This window comes from Dasypus novemcinctus, chromosome 12 (assembly GCF_030445035.2).
Source record: "Dasypus novemcinctus isolate mDasNov1 chromosome 12, mDasNov1.1.hap2, whole genome shotgun sequence".
Lineage (NCBI taxonomy): Eukaryota > Metazoa > Chordata > Mammalia > Cingulata > Dasypodidae > Dasypus > Dasypus novemcinctus.
This window is the reverse complement of record NC_080684.1, coordinates 43,710,485-43,730,481: the sequence shown is the minus strand read 5'-3', so window position 1 is coordinate 43,730,481 and position 19,997 is coordinate 43,710,485. Positions and strand designations below refer to the sequence as shown.

General features: G+C 40.6%; 1 protein-coding gene across 8 annotated transcripts in view; it reads right to left on the bottom strand.

Moving 5' to 3' along the window:
• MON2 (MON2 homolog, regulator of endosome-to-Golgi trafficking) overlaps positions 1-19,335 on the bottom strand; it is a 137,135-nt gene extending 117,800 nt beyond the window's left edge. For 2 of the 8 annotated variants that reach the window (XR_011650263.1, XR_011650265.1), the window contains exon 1: positions 18,745-19,287. Coding sequence is in view for 2 of the 8 variants with exons in the window: in XM_058308354.2 (XP_058164337.1) it covers positions 18,745-18,855 (111 nt within the window). In the remaining 6 variants the exon portion in view is untranslated. Of the gene's footprint in view, positions 1-18,744 lie in introns of all 8 variants that reach the window. The other 6 variants (XR_011650264.1, XR_011650266.1, XM_058308354.2 and 3 more) reach the window with 4 other exon arrangements.
• Between the last annotated feature and the right edge of the window lie 662 nt (positions 19,336-19,997).

Genomic DNA, 19,997 nt, shown 5'->3' with positions numbered 1-19,997 from the left:
TGGTGCCTCCTAAGGAAAATAAACAGACAAGGAGCAGACAAGGAGCAAAAATGAACAGGGAGCAGATGTGGCTCAAAGAGTTACATGCCCATCTCCGATATGGGAAGTGCCGGGTTCAGTTCCTGGTGCTCCTAAAGAAAAAAGAACCCAAAGAGACAGCAGACAATGAGCAAACAAATGAGGGAGCCGGAAAAAAAAAAAAATTAAAAAAAATTTTTTTAAAATCCTCAAAACAACAACAAAACCATTCCTGAATCAAGAGCAATAGCTAAGAAGTCAGGAGACATGAATCTATTCTGAGACATGAAAATTTCCCCACTGTTTTCAGGCATTATTTATGATTAAATCTAATGAATTACTGGATTCTAAGCTATTTCCTATGCTTCACCATAATTCTGATATTGAAGTTAATCTTTTTAGGGACCTGGGTTTCTTTGAGAATGAGCTCAAAGTTCTGGACCCTACCCAAAAAATCCCCTTGCACACTAAATTTTAAATATAATTTCAAGGGATCCATTCTCTTCCTTCCTTCCTTCCTTTTTTTTTTTTTTTTTTTTTTTGAGGTTGGTATCATTTATTATCCTGGGCAAGATCTTGCTACATAACTTTAATAATAAAATTTGAAAGACTAAAATTAAAATTAATTAATAATAAAATCAAATACTCGAGAACAAGTCTTTCCGAGGAAGACTGAAAGGTAATTGTGTTTTTTGTTTTTTTTTTAACTCTTTCTTTTTTTTACATCAGTAATACCAGACTGCTGCTGTCAGTTCCTCCAGTGGGTCAAGTCTCCCAACTCTGGGTCTTTGTAAGGCTATTTTAACTGCTTAATACCCTTTCTTCCACATCCTTCCCTCTTTTTTTCTGGCCAACTCCCACTCATTCTTCAGGTCTCTTTTAAAAGGTAACTTACTCATGCTCCATTCCAGGTTAAGTACCCTCTGCTATATATTCCCACAGCATCCTGACTACTTTTTTCCTTACAAGTTTCCCTCTAGTTTACTCTTCAATTTCTTTCTTCCCCAAGAGGCCATGAACTGCAGTGTGGCAGGAAAAATATAACTACTGGTCACCACTACAAACAATATACTCAGCAACACGTATAACCCTACTCACCAGAAAGCTACTCTTTCTAAAAAACCTTCAACAATTCTCCACTGCCTAGGTCCAAAGTTACAGTGTTATCTCATACTTTCAGTCACTCTCCTCAACATCCAATGTATACTCTCTATCTACAAATGTGTTGCCTAAGTGCACAAAATTCCTTCTTTTTATGCCTGTGTACTGGCAGTTTCTTCTGCCCAGAATATCCAGGAAATGCCTATTAATTCTTCAAGGCTTAACTCAAATATCAACAAATTTTTCAAAACAACATTCCATACTCAAATTTCATTGCTCATTCCCTTTTGTTTTATCTGGTTACGAAGTCTTTTTGGTGCATCGTTTTGCCATGGGGGGGGGGGGCGGGGGGGCGCGCACCTCTCCACACAGCACAGGTCTGGGATGCCTTTTTTCTTTTTTTACCAGGAAGTCCTGGGGATTGAACTCAGGTCCTCCATATGGTAAATGGGAGCTCAACTGCTTGAGCCACAGCAGCTTCCCACCTTACCTTTTTTTAAGATTTTTCTTCATTTTCATTTAAATGTTACATTAAAAAAAATATGAGGTCCTCATATACCCTTCACCCCCCCACCTCACTCCTCCCACATCAACAACTTCTTCCGTCATCATGGCACATTCACTGCACCTGGTGAATACATTTTGGAGCACTGCTGTACCATATGGACAACGGTCTACACTCTCCCCAGCCCACCCAGTGGGCCATGGCAGGACACACAATGTCCAGCATCTGTCCCTGCAGCACCACCCAGGACAACTCCAAATCCTGAAAATGCCCCCACATCACATCACTTCTTCCCTCTCCCTACCGTCACCACTTTCTCCACATCAATACTACAGTTTCTTCCCTTACTAATCACAATAGTTCCAAAGCAAAACACCAGTATAAGTCCACTCTAATCTATATTCCTCCATCATGTGGACCCTGGGATGGTTAAGTCCAGTGCCCCTCTACATCAAGAGGGGGCTTAGATTCTACATGGATGATGGATGCAATTCTCCTGCTTGCAGTTGTAGGCACTCTTGGCTCCCTGGTGTGGTGGCTGATTTTCTTCACCTCCCTGTTAGCTGGTCAGGGTAAGTCCAATAAATCAGAGGGTAGGAGCTGCACGTCTGCTGAGGCTCAGGGCCTGGCTGTCACATGGACAGTCCAGAGATTCAGGTCTCCTGAGTATACACCAACCCAAACACCAACCACAGGTCCAGTAAAAAAAGAGGCATGTGTAGAAAGGTCATATCTGAGTTCAACTCCATCACACTCAGGAACACAAATTCCAAATTAGGGCCAACTGACATGGCCCTGAACTCCAGAGCCATCTGCCATGACCACAGAACCTATGGGTCTCCATAGCCCTCAGGAGAACCAGTACCTGGGTTTCTATCTACTTTGGCTGTCTCTGGTACCCTGCTGAGGCATGCATAAGGATTACCCCTCTGATGAGGATTACCCCGACTCTTTTTTGGAGACTCACAGCCAAATAAACTCATTTGTCCTTTCCATTTCCCCCTGTTATCAAAGGTTGAAAAGCAGTTTCTAACACCTGATATTACATGTAGGTTGAGATATTCTGCTGGTCTGAATTGACCCTTTTATTCAAGGTCTTTTTCTAGTTACATCATCAACTGGTGCTTGGTAGTAATTCCTTGGTGCCAGGGAGGCTCATCCCTGGGAGTCATGTCCCACACTGCAGGGAAGGTAATACATTTACATGCTGAGTTTGGCTTAGAAAGTGGTCACATTTGAGCAACATGGGGGCCCTCAGGAGGTAACTCTTAGGCACCCTGCAGCTCTAGGCCTAGTTCATATTTCAGGCACACATGCTCATAATCGGAGCCATCAGTATCAAGGGCTCATTGTTGGACCATTCATCTTTATTGGTCTTTGCCATTTTAATTGGGGGGATTGTTGCTGTTTCACTGGGGAATGTGATAGAACTCCCCTGGCTAGGAACTCAGCACTCTTTCAGTTGTCGGTTTTAACTGAAACCACTATGAAAATATCCAACATTTTTATGTACCCTGTAAACATGCCCTGGAGAACTCCATCCCAACCATGTGCCCCCTATCAATAACACCCCACACCAGTGTTCCTCCCTGCCATAGTTGAACCTCTCTGTAGCCCAAAATTTCTTTAAAAAGGAAGCCTAATATATTGCCACTGCTTACCCTTTTTAATACATATAAGGCTTAACTTCACTTCTGACTTTTGTCAAAAACTTGCACTTTTGCGTGACCCATGTTTTTATGTATTATGCTCCCAATTACCTTTCCTTTGAATAATTCAATCAAAGATAAGTCCAAGCAACACCATGGAGGCACTACTGATCTAGAAAGAAAAGACCAGGTCTTTCTCATCAATGTGACAAGATACTCACTAGAAGGCTTTTATTGGTTTCCTTGCTGAGAACAAGTGCCCTAACTAGAGTTGTCAGCTTTAGCAAAACTAAACTAAACTAAACCCAAACAGGACATGCAGCTAAATCTGAATTTCAGATAAACAATGAATAATTTCTTAGTATAAGTATGTCTCAAATATTATATGTCCTGTATTTTATCTGGCAACTCTAGCCCTCCCACTCTCAGTCAAAGGCAGAGGTTGCAAGTTATGTACCCTCCTTTTCTTTGTACAGATGTTTCGATAGGCTTCCATTCCACAACGGGGGGAGATGTTAGATGGTACCTTGAACTTAAAAGCAAGAACAAGCAGCCCCAGCTGCTTAGGAGGACAGTAACTCTCAGTGGCAGGGCCTGATCTCCCTGAAGTGTAAAAAATATAAGAGGTTCCCACATACCCCCCCCCCACCCCCCACCCCCACTCCTCCCACATCAACCTCTTTCATCATTGTGGCATATTCACTGCATTTAGTAAATACATTTTGGAGCACTGCTGTACTGCATGGATTACAGTTTACATTGTAGTTTACACTCTCCCCCAGTACATTCAGTGGGGTATGGCAGGATATATAATGCCCAGCATCTGTCCCTGCAATATCATTTAGAACAACTCCGAGTCCCGAAAATGCCCCCATATCTCATCTCTTCTTCCCTCTCCCTGCCCTCAGCAACTACCGTGGTCACTTTCTCCAGATCAAAGCTACAGTTTCTTCCATTATTAGTCTCAATAGTTCTATAGAAAACTAGTAAGTTCACTCTAATCCATATTTTATTCCTCTGTCCTGTGGACCCTGGAATGGTGATGTCCATTCCACCTCTATATTGAGAGGAGCCTTAGATCCCACATGGTTGATGGATGCAATTCTCCTACTTGCAGTTGCAGGCACTCTACTGTGTCAGCACTAAAACGGTCATTTGCTGAAAGTTTGTTTTGCCTGAGCTTTTGTTCCTATGACATACCATACAGAAACTTGCTCCATGGTATGTCATCTATAGCTAGTAACAGAGTAATAATGTCTACAAAAGAGGAAATCACATTAGTTCACAGGTGATTTTTTTCTCTAGGTAAGAGTAACTAGAATACTGAATAGAATTACTACTATCAGCAGAAAGAAAAAAAGTCCTCAGCTTAGTTGCTGAACAGGCAAAAACTCATTTTTCAGCTCTATTTTAAGAGAACTAAAAAGGAACACCTACACCCATGGTTCCCTCCCCAGAGAGATGCACCCTCTTCTTACTAACAGAGGTTGTACTTTTTTTCCACAGTGTACCCACCTTAATGTCAGTTCCCCTTACCTGCACTGTCTCAACTCTGGCAATTCAGGCACTCTACTGCTTCTATGCATTCTTAGTATCTTTCTAGGCTGCCTCGAGGCACATTCACTTGTCTACCTGGGTTGTCCATATTATGGCCAGAGGGTCCAGTTATTATTAGACCTTTCTCTGATTACAAAGTTACAAATATTCTGAGTGGAATCCTCAAATTAATTTTTCTCTTAATGGCTGTTATTTTTGTGTGCTATTTTGCAAAATGCTAGGTTTTCTAGAAATGCATGTCATGTGATAGCAGGAATGCCTGTACATCTTCCTCTCTCCTTTCCTCCGTTTTAAAATGGTCTCCAAGAAGCTTAAAGCCTTCGGTCATAGACATGTCTGAGGCTAGCTCAACTTTCATGGGATCATCATACCTGAGGGGGGCAAGTAACCTAATTCAGTTCACATTACTGAGGCATCTGAGTATCTGAACAGAACCTTGTATACCCATCTACTTAGTTATAAACAATCATTTTTCCAAAATTAGCCCTTATGAGAAAAAAAAAGTTTCCAGATTTGCACACTTGGATAAGGATGAATCAGTATGTTCCCACTATTGGTTCCCACTATCTCTATTCCTAAGGGTAGTCTATAAGTCGGGAAGGAAAGCCAAAAGTCTTAATCCACTGTAGCATTTAATGTTTCTTACCCTTAAAGTTAACCTTTCTCAGTACTTTTTGCTGTTCCCTCTTCTAAAACCTAACTAGAAAATCTTTGGCCTCACTTTTCTTCTCAAACTCTGCCTGAGTAATTTCATAATTCCAAGGTTTATATTACTTTATAAATGCTGAAGATTCCTAAATTATATATCTATTCCTAAACTGTTTCCTAAACAATTGGATTTATGAACCTAAAAGTTTAAGATACCTTAAATTCAAGATGTTCAAAACAGATGTTATCATTGTGCTTTTTTTTTAATTTTTAAAATTTATCCCCCACCCCCACCCCCTAGTCTGCTCTGTGTCCATTCGCTGTGAGTTCTTCTGTGACTGCTTCTATCCTTATCAGCGGCACCGGGAATCTGCATTTCTTTTTGTTGCGTCATCTTGCTGTGTCAGCTCTCCGTGTGTGCAGCGCCATTCCTGGGCAGGCTGCACTTGCTTTCACGCTGGGCGGCTCTCCTTACAGGGCGCACTCCTTGTGCGAGGGGCTCCCCTACGTGGGGGACACCCCTGAGTGGCAGGGCACTCCTTGCGCGCATCAGCACTGTGCGTGGGCCAGCTCCACACGGGTCAGGGAGGCCCGGGGTTTGAACCGCAGACCTCCTATGTGGTAGGCGGACGCCCTATCCATTGGGCCAAGTCCGCTTCCCTCATTGTGCTCTTTAACTCCCACTTCAGCCCCAGAAAAAACAATTTCTTCTTCCTCTAATTTCTACTTTTTTGAACCCTGTAGCATTATCTATTCAGATATGCAGCTAGACATCTGAGCTTTCTCCGTCAGCCCACAGATTTAATCAGCCATAAAGTCTTATTTAGTTAACATATTTTGTACATGTTTTCTTCTACATTTTAGTTCAAACTCTCATTATCTACCAAACTATTGTAATGTCTTCTAAGAGATTTCTCTGCCAACAATCTTGTTCTCCATCCACTGTTTCAACTCTTCATTGGTTACCCAGTGCCCACTCTTTTTAGTGTTTCTCAAAATTGAGTAATGTAAAGTCATCTTTTTAAAAGGGGATAAAAATCTCATGGACCAACCCAGTCACTGAAAAATTTAAGTAGGTATAAGTAAAATTAGGAATAAATTCCTTATGTTCATAGCTCAAATTAAAAATTAAATACAAATAGAAATTAAATACAAACACAAATTAACACTAATTCTATGTGACAAGTAATGCTTTACTGTAATTAAACTACCACTAACAATTACTTCACTAACTGAAAAGTCCAAAGAAAGTTTGATTCAGAAATTCACATGCCACTAGAATTGCAGTTTCACTTCTCTGCCATTCTCTTGGCTCTCCCCTCTTCCAGAGGTAGGTTTATCTTTAGGGTGCCTCCAATGCTGGCAACAAAAATGGTTGTAGCCATTCTATACCTAACAACTTCATATGACACTAAAGGAAGAGAAAGAGTCTTTTCCAGTAGCTCTTGAGGGAAAAAGTGGTAGCTTTCTTTTCCCAGGAGCATTCACTGGCATTATGTGACTTGGGCAGAAATGCAAGTGGAGTGGTGATGATGGAAGGATTTAAACTAGCTTAGGCTAATCAAGGTATCCTGGAACAATGAATGAAATTAAACTCATATAAATCTACAGGACTGAAAATGAAGGAGGAGTACAGCATACAATTAAATGAAGCACGAGGAAATTGATGCTAAGGATAAATTAACAAGTGTCCACTGATGCAACTATGTACAAATTTTTTTTTTTTAATTAGATGCTGCTTTCCCTCACAAAAGCTCCTATGTTTGTTCTTTAAAAACATGTATTTCCCATAGCATCTATGAGGATAAGGTCTCAAAATTAGAACAAATTTACCAAAGATCCAAAATTAATTATTCACAGGACACAATATGAAGCGAGCTAAGGAAGAAAAAAATTCAAGTTAATGACAACTTACATAGAATAATGTACTCATCAGAGTGCACGGAGGTATGAAGATGTCTAAAGAGATGTGATTTTAGATGTCAGATAAAATCAAAAGATATAAAGGTAAGTTCACACTTGGGAGAACTTAATAGTCAGAACACTTCCTAGAGGACAATATGCTCATAAAACAATTACAGTGAAACCATTAAGATTTTCTTCTACAATATTCAATTATTCTACAACCCCAAAACTTTGAGAAATATATACTTATATTATATGTCTTCTGGAAATAAGCAAAACAAAATTTTCTTTACCATACATATCAAATTTAAGTCTGAAATGCAGATTACAAATAGGATAGCTAAAATAAATATTTGTAAGTATATATGCAATAGCCCTTTTCCTCTGCCTTTCCTCCCCCTCCCCCACTTTATTTTGTTTAATAAAATTTCATCAATTAGTCAACTGGCACCTCCTAGATATACGAATGTTTTGCACTGTGGTAGATAGATAAACAAGATGCAGTGCTGGTCCTTAAAGAATGAATCAGAAAAGGAAAAAATACTTAACTATAACAGAAGGTAAATATAGGAACTACAAAAAGAATTAAGAGTGTAAAAAATAACCTTACGTGAATGTTAAGAAAGTAGAAGAAAACATATTAAACTGAAAAGACTGGGCAGGAGTTGTGAATGTCTGTGCTCCAGCAACCAGCGAATTCCCAGAACACAGTAGGTGTTCAAGAATATTTCATGGGTGAGTGAATGAATGAATGAATGAATAAGGGAAGAAATTAGAAAATAATCAGTATAGTTGGTTCATGCATGCAAATGAATGAGTAACATGTAAAGTGGGACAAAATGAAAGGTAGGATTTTAATTTTTAAAAAAAGGTTGGAGAGAGAGGCAATTCTAGTCCAAAAAGAACCTCAGAAGCCACAGCATGGAAAGGGAAGCTGTAGGACATATTTGGGGAAGAGGAGGCAATCCAGTCTGGCTGAAGTATGAAAGCATATGAGCAGATGTGCCCCAAGCGATTGAGTTCCCACCTACCACACAGGAAGTCCCTGGTTCGGTTCCCAGTGCCTCCTGGAGAAGATGAACAAGACAGCGAGCTGGTGCAATGGGTAGGTGTGGTGAGCTGATGCAATGAGATAACACAACAAGGAGACACAAAGAGGAAAGACAATGAGAGCTACAACAAAGCAGGGAGCTGAGGTGGCTCAAACAACTGAGCGCCTCTCTCCCAAATGGGAGGTCTCTCCCACATGGGAGGTCCCAGGTTCGGTTCCTCCTGCCTTCTAATAGAAGATGAGCACACAGCCAAATGGACACTGACAGCAAATGCAAACAATGGAACAACAGGGGGAGGGAGGGCAAATAAAAATTTTTTTTAAATAAGCTTATAAGAAAAGTGTATGAGGAAAAGTTGAGGATAATGAAGTTAGAAAGGAAGGCTGGAGAGATCAAGAGGTGTTAAATGTTATGCTAAGGAGTTTAACAAGTAAAGAATTGGCGGTGGAATTGGCCCAGTGGTTAAGGCGTCCGTCTACCACATGGGAGGTCCGTGGTTCAAATCCTGGGCCTCCTTGACCCGTGTGGAGCTGGCCCATGTGCAGTGCTGATGCGTGTAGGAGTGCTGATGCGTGCAGGAGTGCTGATGCGTGCAGGAGTGCCGTGCCACGCAGGGGTGTCCCCTGCGTAGGGGAGCCCTACATGCAAGGAGTGCGCCCCGTAAGGAAAGCCACCCAGCGCAAAAGAAAGTGCAGCCTGCCCAGGAATGGTGCCGCACACATGGAGAACTGACACAACAAGATGACGCAACAAAAAGAAACACAGATTCCCGTGCCACTGACAACAACAGAAGCGAACAAAGAAGAAGATGCAGCAAATAGACACAGAGAACAGACAATGAGGGTGGGAGGTAGGAGGTGGGGGGTGGGAAGGGGAGATAAATAAATAAATCTTAAAAAAAAAAAAAAAAGTAAAAAATTGCTGATAAGGCTTTCTGAGCTATTTTAAAGTTTATTAATCTGGTGGTAACATATAGCATGGTTTGGAATCATGTATGCCAGTAATGCAAATCAAAAGACCAGGCATAAGATTGAAGTATGGAACTAGGAGAATAGCTGAGAATATTGAAAAAAGGAGAGCTATGTTAGAGATTATAGAACTGGAAGGAATAGCTAACAGTGAAAAAAAAAAAAAGCTTAGAGAAAGAAGACAGTCAAATATGACTAAGGTAGCAACTGTGATAGATAGCATTAACAGAACAAGTAAAATAGGTGGAAGGGAAAGTTTTTAAGAAAAGGTAAGTTCAATTACAAGAAGTTCTAACTTAAGTATGTGAAAGATATTTTGCTACATGTATTCAAGAGGCAGTTGGAAATGGGTCTAAACTCAGTTTAAAAAAAAAAACAAAACAGTGCTGATAAAATAGATTTGAGAGTTATCAGGATTGTGGTAAGGCCAAAGCATTAACAGTGGATGACAATGTCAATGCCAAGGGGGTAAGCACGGAGAGAGAAGAGGTCTGAAAACAGAATTTGGGATATACTTCCATGCACAGAAGAGGAGGAGGAATGTTGCAAGAGACAGGAGAAATAGAGAAGAATAGTGTTACAAAAGTCAAAGGGGGAAAGCAATGTGGCTCAGGCAGTTGGGCACCCACCTACCACACGGGAAGTCCCAGGTTTGGTTTCTGGTTCCTCCTAAAGAAGATGAGCAAGATGGCGAGTTGACTCAACAAGATGACACATGAGGAAACACAATTACAGACACAACAAGCAGAGAACAGAGATGGCTCAAGTGATAGGGCACCTCCCTCCAACATGGGAGGTCCTGGGTTTGGTTCCTGGTACCTGCTAAAAAGAAGACAGGGAAGCAGATCTGGCTCAACAGATAGAGCATCCACCTACCACATGACAGGTTCAGGGTTCAAACCCAGGGCGTCCTCACCCGTGTGATGAGCTGGCCCATGCACAGTGCTCATGCACGCAAGGAGTACCCGGCCACTTGGGGTGTCCCCTGCATAGGGGAGCCCCACGCACAAGAAGTGCACCCCGTGATGAGCCTCCCTGGCAACGAGGGACCACTATCAACTACCAACTGATGATGCAACTGGAAAATGACCTTATACGGAAGGTTCAATGCGGATCAGCAGAATATCCATGTCTACATAAAATACCATGACTTTAAAATGCTGTTTGACCTAAAGTAAGGGGGAAATGGAAAGGAGAAATGAGTTTATATGGCTACGAGTTTCTAAAAAAGAGTCTGGAGGCTGGCAGAAGGTTTGCCCTCATGCACAACTGAGCAGAGTCAGAGAGACAGATAAAGCAGATACAACCCCCAGATATTGGTTCCTTTGAGGGCTAAAGAGACCCATGGGAGTTATGGTCATGGCCAATGGGGTTAACTACCAGGGCAGATGGCCCCTCTTTGGAAATGGTGTTTATGTGTGATAAATCTGGACTCAGATGGGATCTCCCTTCATAAGACTTTCATGCTAATGTGCTGGAGGTGCAGTTAATGTTGGGGTTTAAGATATATTTAGGGGATTTGAATCTCTGGACTGACAATGTGATAGCCAGATCCTGAGCCTCAACAGACTCCAGCACCTACAATCTGATTTATTGGACTTACCACACTCAGCTAAGATGGAGGTGAAGAAGGACAACCACCACACCATGGAGCCTAGAGTGATTACAACTGAAAATGGGAGGATTGCATCCAGCATCCAGGTGGAATCTGAGCCTCCTCTTGACATAAAGGTGCAATGGACACAACCAATCCAGTGTCCACATAGAAGAGGTGGCATTGGATTGGGAAAAGTGGACATAATGGACAAAGGGTATGGGGAAAGGCAGGAAGAGATGAGAGGTGGAGGCGTCTTCGGGACATGGAGCTGCCCTGGATGGTGCTTCAGAGGTAATCACCGGACATTGTAAATCCTCACAGGGCCTACATGATGGAAAAGAGGAGAGTATGGGCCATGATGTGAACCAATGTATATGAGGTGCAGAGGTGCCCAAAGATGTACTTACCAAATCCAATGGATGTGTCATGATGATGGGAACGAGTGTTGTTGGGGGGGGGGGGAGAGGGGGGGTGGGGGGGTGGGGTTGAATGGGACCTCACATATATATTTTTAATGTAATATTATTACAAAGTCAATAAAAAATTAAAAAATTAAAAAAAAAAAAAAAAAGAAGTGCACCCCGTAAGGAGAGCCACCCAGCGTGCCCAAGAGTGGCGCCACACACACGGAGAGCTGACGCAGCAAGATGACACAATAAAAAGAGACACAGATTCCCAGCGCTGCTGATAAGAATACAAGTGGACAGAGAAGAACACACAATGAATGGACACAGAGAGGAGACCGCTGGCAGGGGTAGGAAAGGGGGGTGGGCAGGGAAGGGGAGAGAAATTTTAAAAAAAATCTTTAAAAAAAAGACAAGCAGACACAGACAGCAGGCAGTGAGCGCAAACAATTGGAGGGGTGGGGGGGCAGGAAATGAATAAATAAATCTTTTAAAAAAAAAAGTCAAAAGGGAAAAATTCCAAGATGGAAAGTACAACAGACAGAACAAATAAAGCAAAGTAGAAGAACTGGAACAATGATAAAAATAGCTTAAACACGCTTTAAAGGTATTTGCAACATGATATAATGGAAACAAGGAGGGGGATTAAGAGTTTGTGGCACAAGGATTCACATCCCAATTCCTCCACTTTCTAGCTTTACTACCTTATGCAAGTCACTGAATCTCTCTAAACCCTAGTTTCTTCATCTGTAAAACTGAAATATTTAAAACGGCATGCTGTATTACAGTCAGTGCAAGCAAAGTTCCTGGTCTAGTGAAAAGAATATTTTACGTAACTTTGAATAAACTTCATGAGGATAAAGTAGTTTCTCATTCAGTTTTGTATTTCCTGCCATGCTTTCTACTTAGGAGACATTTAACAAATATCTATTAAATTATAAGAGTATTGGTAAAATCCTCTGCTTTGTACATGGTTGAAATAAGTTAACTTCTATAAAAGAAAAAAAGGAAAAATAATTCAATTTTTGAAGTGTGTCTTATTGGTTTATAAGTCAGGGACAATGTTTTTTATTTTATCTGTTACTAATGCAAAGTGCTAAGAAAGTAGTCAAATATATTCTTTCAGTACTGACTAAAATATAATTTCATTTTTCTTTGCTCTCTACTTCAATTTTTCTGAAAGTAAAATTTTACTAAGTCAAAAAACTTAGTAAAAATTTTAAGCTATGTTTTACTTTTTAGCAATAAATTTCAACTTATTTAATAAATTTCACAAATAAAAAATATATAACATATTATAGACAAGTCAAAAGCTGTTTTTAAAAACTCTCATTATAAAATGCTCTTTAAATATGCTGGCAAAATTTTCCTTGAAGTCCTAAGTTGAAAAGTAACAATTTATATCATTATTGAAGTTAACAGCAAAATACTTACTAGGGAAAAAATGAATTAAATGAGACCTTAGGAATCTAAAATTTAAAGGAAACTTTTCTGGGAGAGAAGTGACAACAGCATAAAAAGAGAGAGCAGAGTAAAAAAAAAAAGGCCTGTCTACACAATCATTTAAAATTCCATTATATTGGAAAGCAAGTCTTGACCAAAATAACATATAACTCCTTACCACACTCATATTGCTCTGGCTAATGCTGGCAAGCTTTAAAAATATATTGATAGCTAATTTATGTTAGTAAATAAAATATGCATTTATTCTTTTATGTTTATGAGAGGAAGAACACAGGTGTGTATATTAGGAACAAATTTCTTTCTTTTACTAATGTCAAAAGGAAAATAACTATAGTAAATTATAAAATATTAAACCAAAGCAGCACATAATTACGTAAAAATCATCTATATTTGTTGCTATCCATGCACAATCCAGTTCTCATTCTTCATTGTTACAAGGTCCTGAAAGGACCACTGCTTTTTTAGGCAAAAATACTTGTCATCCAACTTCTAGCATATCTGAATAGGTAACAGGAAACTTAAGTACACAGCCTGGGAAGACTACTTGTACTTTTGTGTTCTTTATACCCTTACTCATTCAGCTTCATTAAGAAAAGGAAGGAATAAAATCCCTAATTCTTTTTTTTTTCTGTCTGGTTGTGTCTTTTTTTTTTTTAAATACATATGTCACAAAAAATGTTACATTAAAAAAATATAAGAGGTTCCCATACACCCCACTCCCCACTCCTCCCACATCAGCAACTTCTTTCATTAGTGTGGTACATTCATTGCTTTTGATGAGTACCCTTTGGAGCACTGCTACACAGCATGGATTACAGTTTACGTTGTAGTTTACATTCTCCCCCAGTCCATTTAGTGGATTAAGGCAGGATATATAATGTCCTGCAACTGTCCCTGCAATATTATTGAGGACAACTCCAAGTCCCAAAAATGCCCCAATATCACACCTCTTTGTTCCTCTCCCTGCCTTCAGCATCTCCAGTGGTCACTGTCTCCACATCGATGATATAATTTCTTCCATTGCTAAAGTCACAATAATTCTACAGTAGAGTACCAGTAAGTCCACTCTATTCCATATTTTATTCCTCCATCCTGAGGACCCTGGGATGGCAATGTCCACTCCACCTCTAAATTGAGAGGGGGCTTAGATCCCACTGGCTGATGGATGGGATTCTCCTGCTTTCAGTCATAGACTCTCGGTTCCTTGGTGTGGTGGTTGACCATCCTTACCTTGGTGCCAGCTGAGCCCTGAGCCTTAGCAAAGTGGCAACACCTACTCTCCAATTCGTTGGACTTACCCAGGTTAGTGCCATCATCTTTTTGGTGCGTCACTTCTCTGCGCAGGTCTGCGGTGCCTTTTTAAATTTTTTACCAGGAGGTCCCAGGTATTGAACCCAGGTCCTCCATATGATAAATGGGAGCTCAAATACTTGAGCCACAGACGCTTTCCCATAATTCTGACTGCCTCAATTTTAACAACCTTCACTTCCCTCCTCTTCTATCACCCACTCTTTCAATTGTTGTCTAGTACAGCTCTATCCAGACAATCAGAAAGAAACCCAATATCTTCACTACTGTTTGAACCCTGGTTCTTGCCCCTCTGGCCACCAACCCCACGGCTCTTTGATTAAATTAGTGCTGCTAATCCCTTAACCCTTCCACCTTCTTTCAGTCAAAGCTCTATTAGCATTCCTGGTGATAAGGGTAGGAGCAGTCACAGAGGAGCACAAGGCAAATGGACACAGAGAGCAGACAACTGGAGGGGGGGGAGGGAAGGGGAGAGAAATAAATAAAAAAATTTAAAAAGCTCTATTAGCTTTCCTTCTTTCAGAATACAACCTAGATGTCTACAATCCATCATCATTTCAGCCACTATCCCCCGCCAAGACTCTCCAGTGTTCCAAGTCAGTTTCATCTCCATTTCAAACGGATTCACTGATCTACTCAAACTCCCTATCGACTACATCTTTCATCAATAATCTCACCCAGCAACAAGCTTGTTTCCTATCTTACCCCTGAAACTCAGCTTTCCTTGGGACCTTGCTCTAGAACAGGGGTTCTTAACCACTTTTGTTCCAGTGACCCCTTTACCAGTTAGGTGAAAACCAGAGACCTCTTATTAAGCCTGTGTATTATTTAATAAACATATTAAAAAATATATCACACCCATAACAACGCATCCCCAAAAGAATGTTTTTTTTCGAATTTCAATTCAAGCTCACAGATCCCTGGTTAAGAACCATTGTTGTAGAAAGTAATTCCTTTCTCTCCTACTATCTTTAACCTTAGTTTGCCCAGCTGCCCCCTTTCCCTATAAGTCTGGTTCCCAAAGCTCCTTCTTCAGCCCTGATATTCTCACTCTGTCTCTCTACCTGGCCCAATTTATTCCCTCTTGTGTTTTCTACTATCATGCATAAACTGCTACTTCTAACTCTGAACTCTAAAACTCTCTTTTAAGTGCCAAACCATCATTTTCAAACACCTTCAGGTCAATTCCACTTGGATGTCACACATTGGATGCCGATACTCATTTCCTCCCTCAAAATTTCCTTCTCCTATATTCCTTCCCTTAGAGATCCATCCAGTTTCCCAAGCTAGAAACCTGGACGGTATCAAAGATTTTCCCCTCTCCATTATATAAAAAGTCACCCAGCCCTAGTAATTTTACCTGTTAAATATCTTTTTGATCTATACCTTCTCCTTTCTCATATACCTCAAAGCAAGCAATCTCCTATCTCTACTGCTGCCTTAATGCAAGAAATCATTATTTCCTAAAATTTGCTCTTTTTGCCTCAAATCTCGATCCCTTCTAATTCTTCCTATCAATGATGTCAAGGTAATGTTACTAAAAATGAATATGATCCTATTACTCCCTTCTCTCAAAAAGCTTTAGTGATTCTCAATCATCTCAGTATGAAATTTCTTGTGCATGGAATACAAACAATGTGTGCTCTGCCTATGATGTTCCCCCCTTTCCACCAACCCCCTCACCTTTTGTCGTCTAGCTCAAGAATTGCAAGTTTACTCTGACCACGCCTCCAAGCTGTTACATAGCATAGTGCCTGCAAATAGGAGTTGATCAAAAAGTTCTTGTTCATTAAATAGATACATGTAAAGCTTCAGGGGTCACTAACTCTGAAGGCTCCTGAATGTCAATTATTTACAAGTGATTTTACGAGGCTCCAAAGTAGTTTTTAATTCAAAGAAAACTTTTTCATCCAAATATTCTACCACAAATGTACTAATAATCTTATGCTGCTAAAGCATGGAGACTTAAATTTAAGGACTAAGAAAAACAAGCAGAAAAAAAGGAGAAATGAATTAACTGCCCTAACTAATCATTATCATTTATTATAAAATGATACAATGAAATTCGAGCCACTGTAAAATTTTAAAAATGTGATTTATAAAGAAAAAAATAAGGTGGAAAATAGTATGTAGAAAATCCAAACATAAGGACGTAAATATCAGTAAAAAAGGCACTATCCTTTATCACGGTTCTTTTCTGCTGTTTTTCTAACAGACCTGAAATCTTGAAAATCCAGTTGATTATTAATTTTTTTTAAAAAAGATTATCGCCAAGTCCCTTAGCGAGAAAAGCAGAAATGACTTAAAACCTCGAAATAAAGACAAAATATGTTTCGCTTCATTCTCCTTATTTAAAAGTAACTGTGGAAGGAGACATCCCATCCAAAGCACATTTGCAATTATAACTTTATTGTATAAGCTCTTGAGTAGTCTTATAATAAAGAGTTCTGCATGACCAGTTTTCAGATAATACCTGTAAAGACACTGAAAGAGTGTTAACTAGCAAACCAGTCCACAGTTGGAAAAATGTCTTATACTTATTGTAATGCTTTGCTTTAAGGCGTGCCTAGCACCCCACCCACTCAACACACACTCAAATTTAACAGTTCCCAAAATTTGGCACTGCTATTTAATTACCTGAAAAACTTTAATTCAACCAAAATTTTTCTTTAAAGTCAAAGCTTTCTCCTAAAAAGTCATCACCTTTAGGATAATTACTTCATCCTTGTTTTAAACCTGTGCCACAGGTCAGGGTCACATTCAGGTATTAGACATATTAGAAGTGTCATGGGTTAAAATTCCAAGGTTCTTTCATTCAACAAACTCTAACTGCTTACCTCCTACATACAAAATCATATATCAGAGACAATCATACCAATTATGTCACGCCATTATCTCAAAAACTAGGTGTAGTAAGTACAAAATGCGCTTTTGCCAATGTTCAAGTAAATGCTAATTAGCTTCATGAAAATCCCCAAATTAGAAATGGGTTGAGTTCCAGAAGTTTCCAAGTTTCTTGTTTGGAACTCTGAACCCATTTTCCAATAGAAATAATGTAATCAATGGCAATTCAGTTCCCATGGTAGCCCATAAAGACCTAAGGTACAAGGGAGTCACAATTTTTAATGAGTTCTAAGAACTGAGAGGAGTCAGTTCTGTAAATTACTGTTGAAATTATAAAATAGGATTTAACATTTCATAAATGAAAGCATTTCTCTTACAATTAGAATAGCCTAATTTTTTAAGACAGCCTAATGCTTTAAAATTGCTTGTTAAAACTTTCTTTCAACAGAAATGATATAGAAAATTATGAGAACTGATCATTTTTAAAATTATTGAACATTTAAAATAAAACATATCATAATAGCCATCTTTCCCAAAGTGGCACATCTGGTTTGAATTGTTGGTACTATTTGCTTGATTTATTAAAGAAATATTACATGGAAGTTTGTTACAGAACGACGAGACCAAAGCGCTTAATGAGTGATAAGGTTCCTTGGAAGTCTAAAATCCAAAATTTACTAGTTAAGTTTTAATTACAGAATTTTAAATAATAAAAGTAAAACATTTAAATAAGTATGAAAATATAAAATTCCTTGCTAAATTAAGGCAAGTAGTATATGAAACTGCAGGTATACCAAACTACATTAAATAATAAAAATAATAAAATTATTGCTTTTACAAAAATATCACGTATATTTCAGAATTGAGAAAAACTCACTGGAGTTTTTAAGATATTTAAGACAATTAAACATTACTTTAATATTAATCTTAGGAGAAAAAAATAGTGACTAAAGGCTAATTTCAATTTAGGAAATATTTGGGGAATTTAATTTGTATACACTATTAATTTGAGCCTCTCTAATAATAAATATCCTTTCTGCTCTGAAGACTTTCCCATACATAATTTTATAAAACCACCCTTTAGCCCTATTTTATAAGTGAAAGAAAACTGAAACTCAAAAAGTTAAAGATACATTGCTAGAACTTAAACTGGTGTATTTACTTTGACTCAAGGCCAAACTTCCCACTACAGCGTTGCGCCTAACAACAAAGCTTTAAAGGATTACTGTGGTCTTCAATATTTGTCTTATATTAGGTGGCTCTGGATATTTTATTACAACTGCACGAGATAATAAAAAGTTAAGCTGAATATTAGCACATAACAAGAAAGCAAGCTGTTTCCAATTAAGTTATATACTATAGACACGAGGAACATCGATTTCGCCACAACAAGCAATATTAGCTTTAGGAGCGACAGCCATTAAGTTATTCAATTCTGGCTTGGCAAGTTTCAAATACGAAAAAGGTCAGAAAAGGGCTGTAACGGCTCACTCTAAGAACTTCATTCCTAAACCGGGAGCACAGGAGGGTTGAGGTAATCAAAGCTTCTTAGACCTTTCCGAGGGGAAATATAAAAAGCGCTTGCGGAGTTACCCACCGACCACGAAATCTGGGAGAGTGACAGCCAAATGAAAATTAGGACTAGAGGATGTGGGGTGAAGGACTGAGTCTAACAGCACCAGTCACGCTCTCGACGCCGTGTTCAGACGTCGCCCGAAGCTTACCTCCTTGACAGGTGGGAATTTCTTCTTGCACTCCAGTGACAAGGCCCGCAAGTCGCTCTGCATATTCTCCAGCAGCTTCTTCACGGCCTCGGGGCTGTTGGTGCTGGACATGATCCCCGGAACTCACAGCCAATTCCTTCACAGCGCAAACGAGCTGACACCGTCAGCTCCTCGGGGAGACAAGTAGTTCTTTCCCGTCTCCTTCGGCCCTTTCCCGGCCCGCCTCCTGGTCTTCGCCGGGGCTCTAATGGGCCTCGGCTGCGGGCATCGAGCGCGCCCGAGAGCCCCCCGAAACCTCCTCGCAACTCCCCCAGCTCCTCTCCGAGGCGCTCCCCGCAGACGCCCCGCCCCGCTAGGCTCCGCCGGCCCTGGCCGAGGAGCCCACAAGGCGGGGAGGTCCCTCTGGATATCGAGGGGCCCAGCCACACCCGGCGTCACTGGCCAACCTGGCAGGATGCTTCGGCGCCGGCTCCCCGCGACCCCAGACTTGCCGACGCCATTAGCCGAGTCGAACCACAATTCCGAGCGCGGCCGGGACACGTCAGCCACACTTCCGGGCACCTCGGCCGCCGCCCCCGCCTCGGCCAACCCGGGCTGGGAGCCGCGCGTGGCTGGGCAGGGCCGGGGGCGGGCCGGCGCTCGGGGCAGGCCGGGAGCCCGGAGCCGGGAGGGGATCGCCGCCTGCCACCTCACCGCGGATTTCTGAGTTGGCGGAGGGTATCGTGCACGGCTTCACGATTTGCTTTCTTTTCGGATCGCAAGGGTCTGCCCGGACCCCTCGGCTACTCCTTGGTTTATCTCTTTGCGTATGTGTTAAATTGTATTTCGGTATAAACAGTTTGCTTCCTCTTGGGTTAATCTTAGATGGCCTTGTCCACCTTCATTTCTGCACCCTCACGTTCCTGGGCTGAAGATCCCAAACACCGCCCACTTCCTGTTAAATTTTTTTTTCCTGAAGACCTAAATTGCAATACCTCCACGTAGTTGAACAAAACACAAGTACTTTGTAAACTAAACAAATTGTGTGGGTTTTTTCCTTCTGATAAGAAACAAAGCAAGAATTGATAAAGGTAGCAGATTAGGGAGGGAGCTGCTAGAGCAGCAGTTTGGATCACTGGTGCCTATTACGTAATTATGGGAAGCTTGATAGCTTGACAGCTCCTATGGTATGAAGCTTTATATAGTAGGACCTGTGAATTTAGGGGGGAGAAAAAAGCTCAGATGGAACAGGTGGCATTATATTTGAGGTCCCA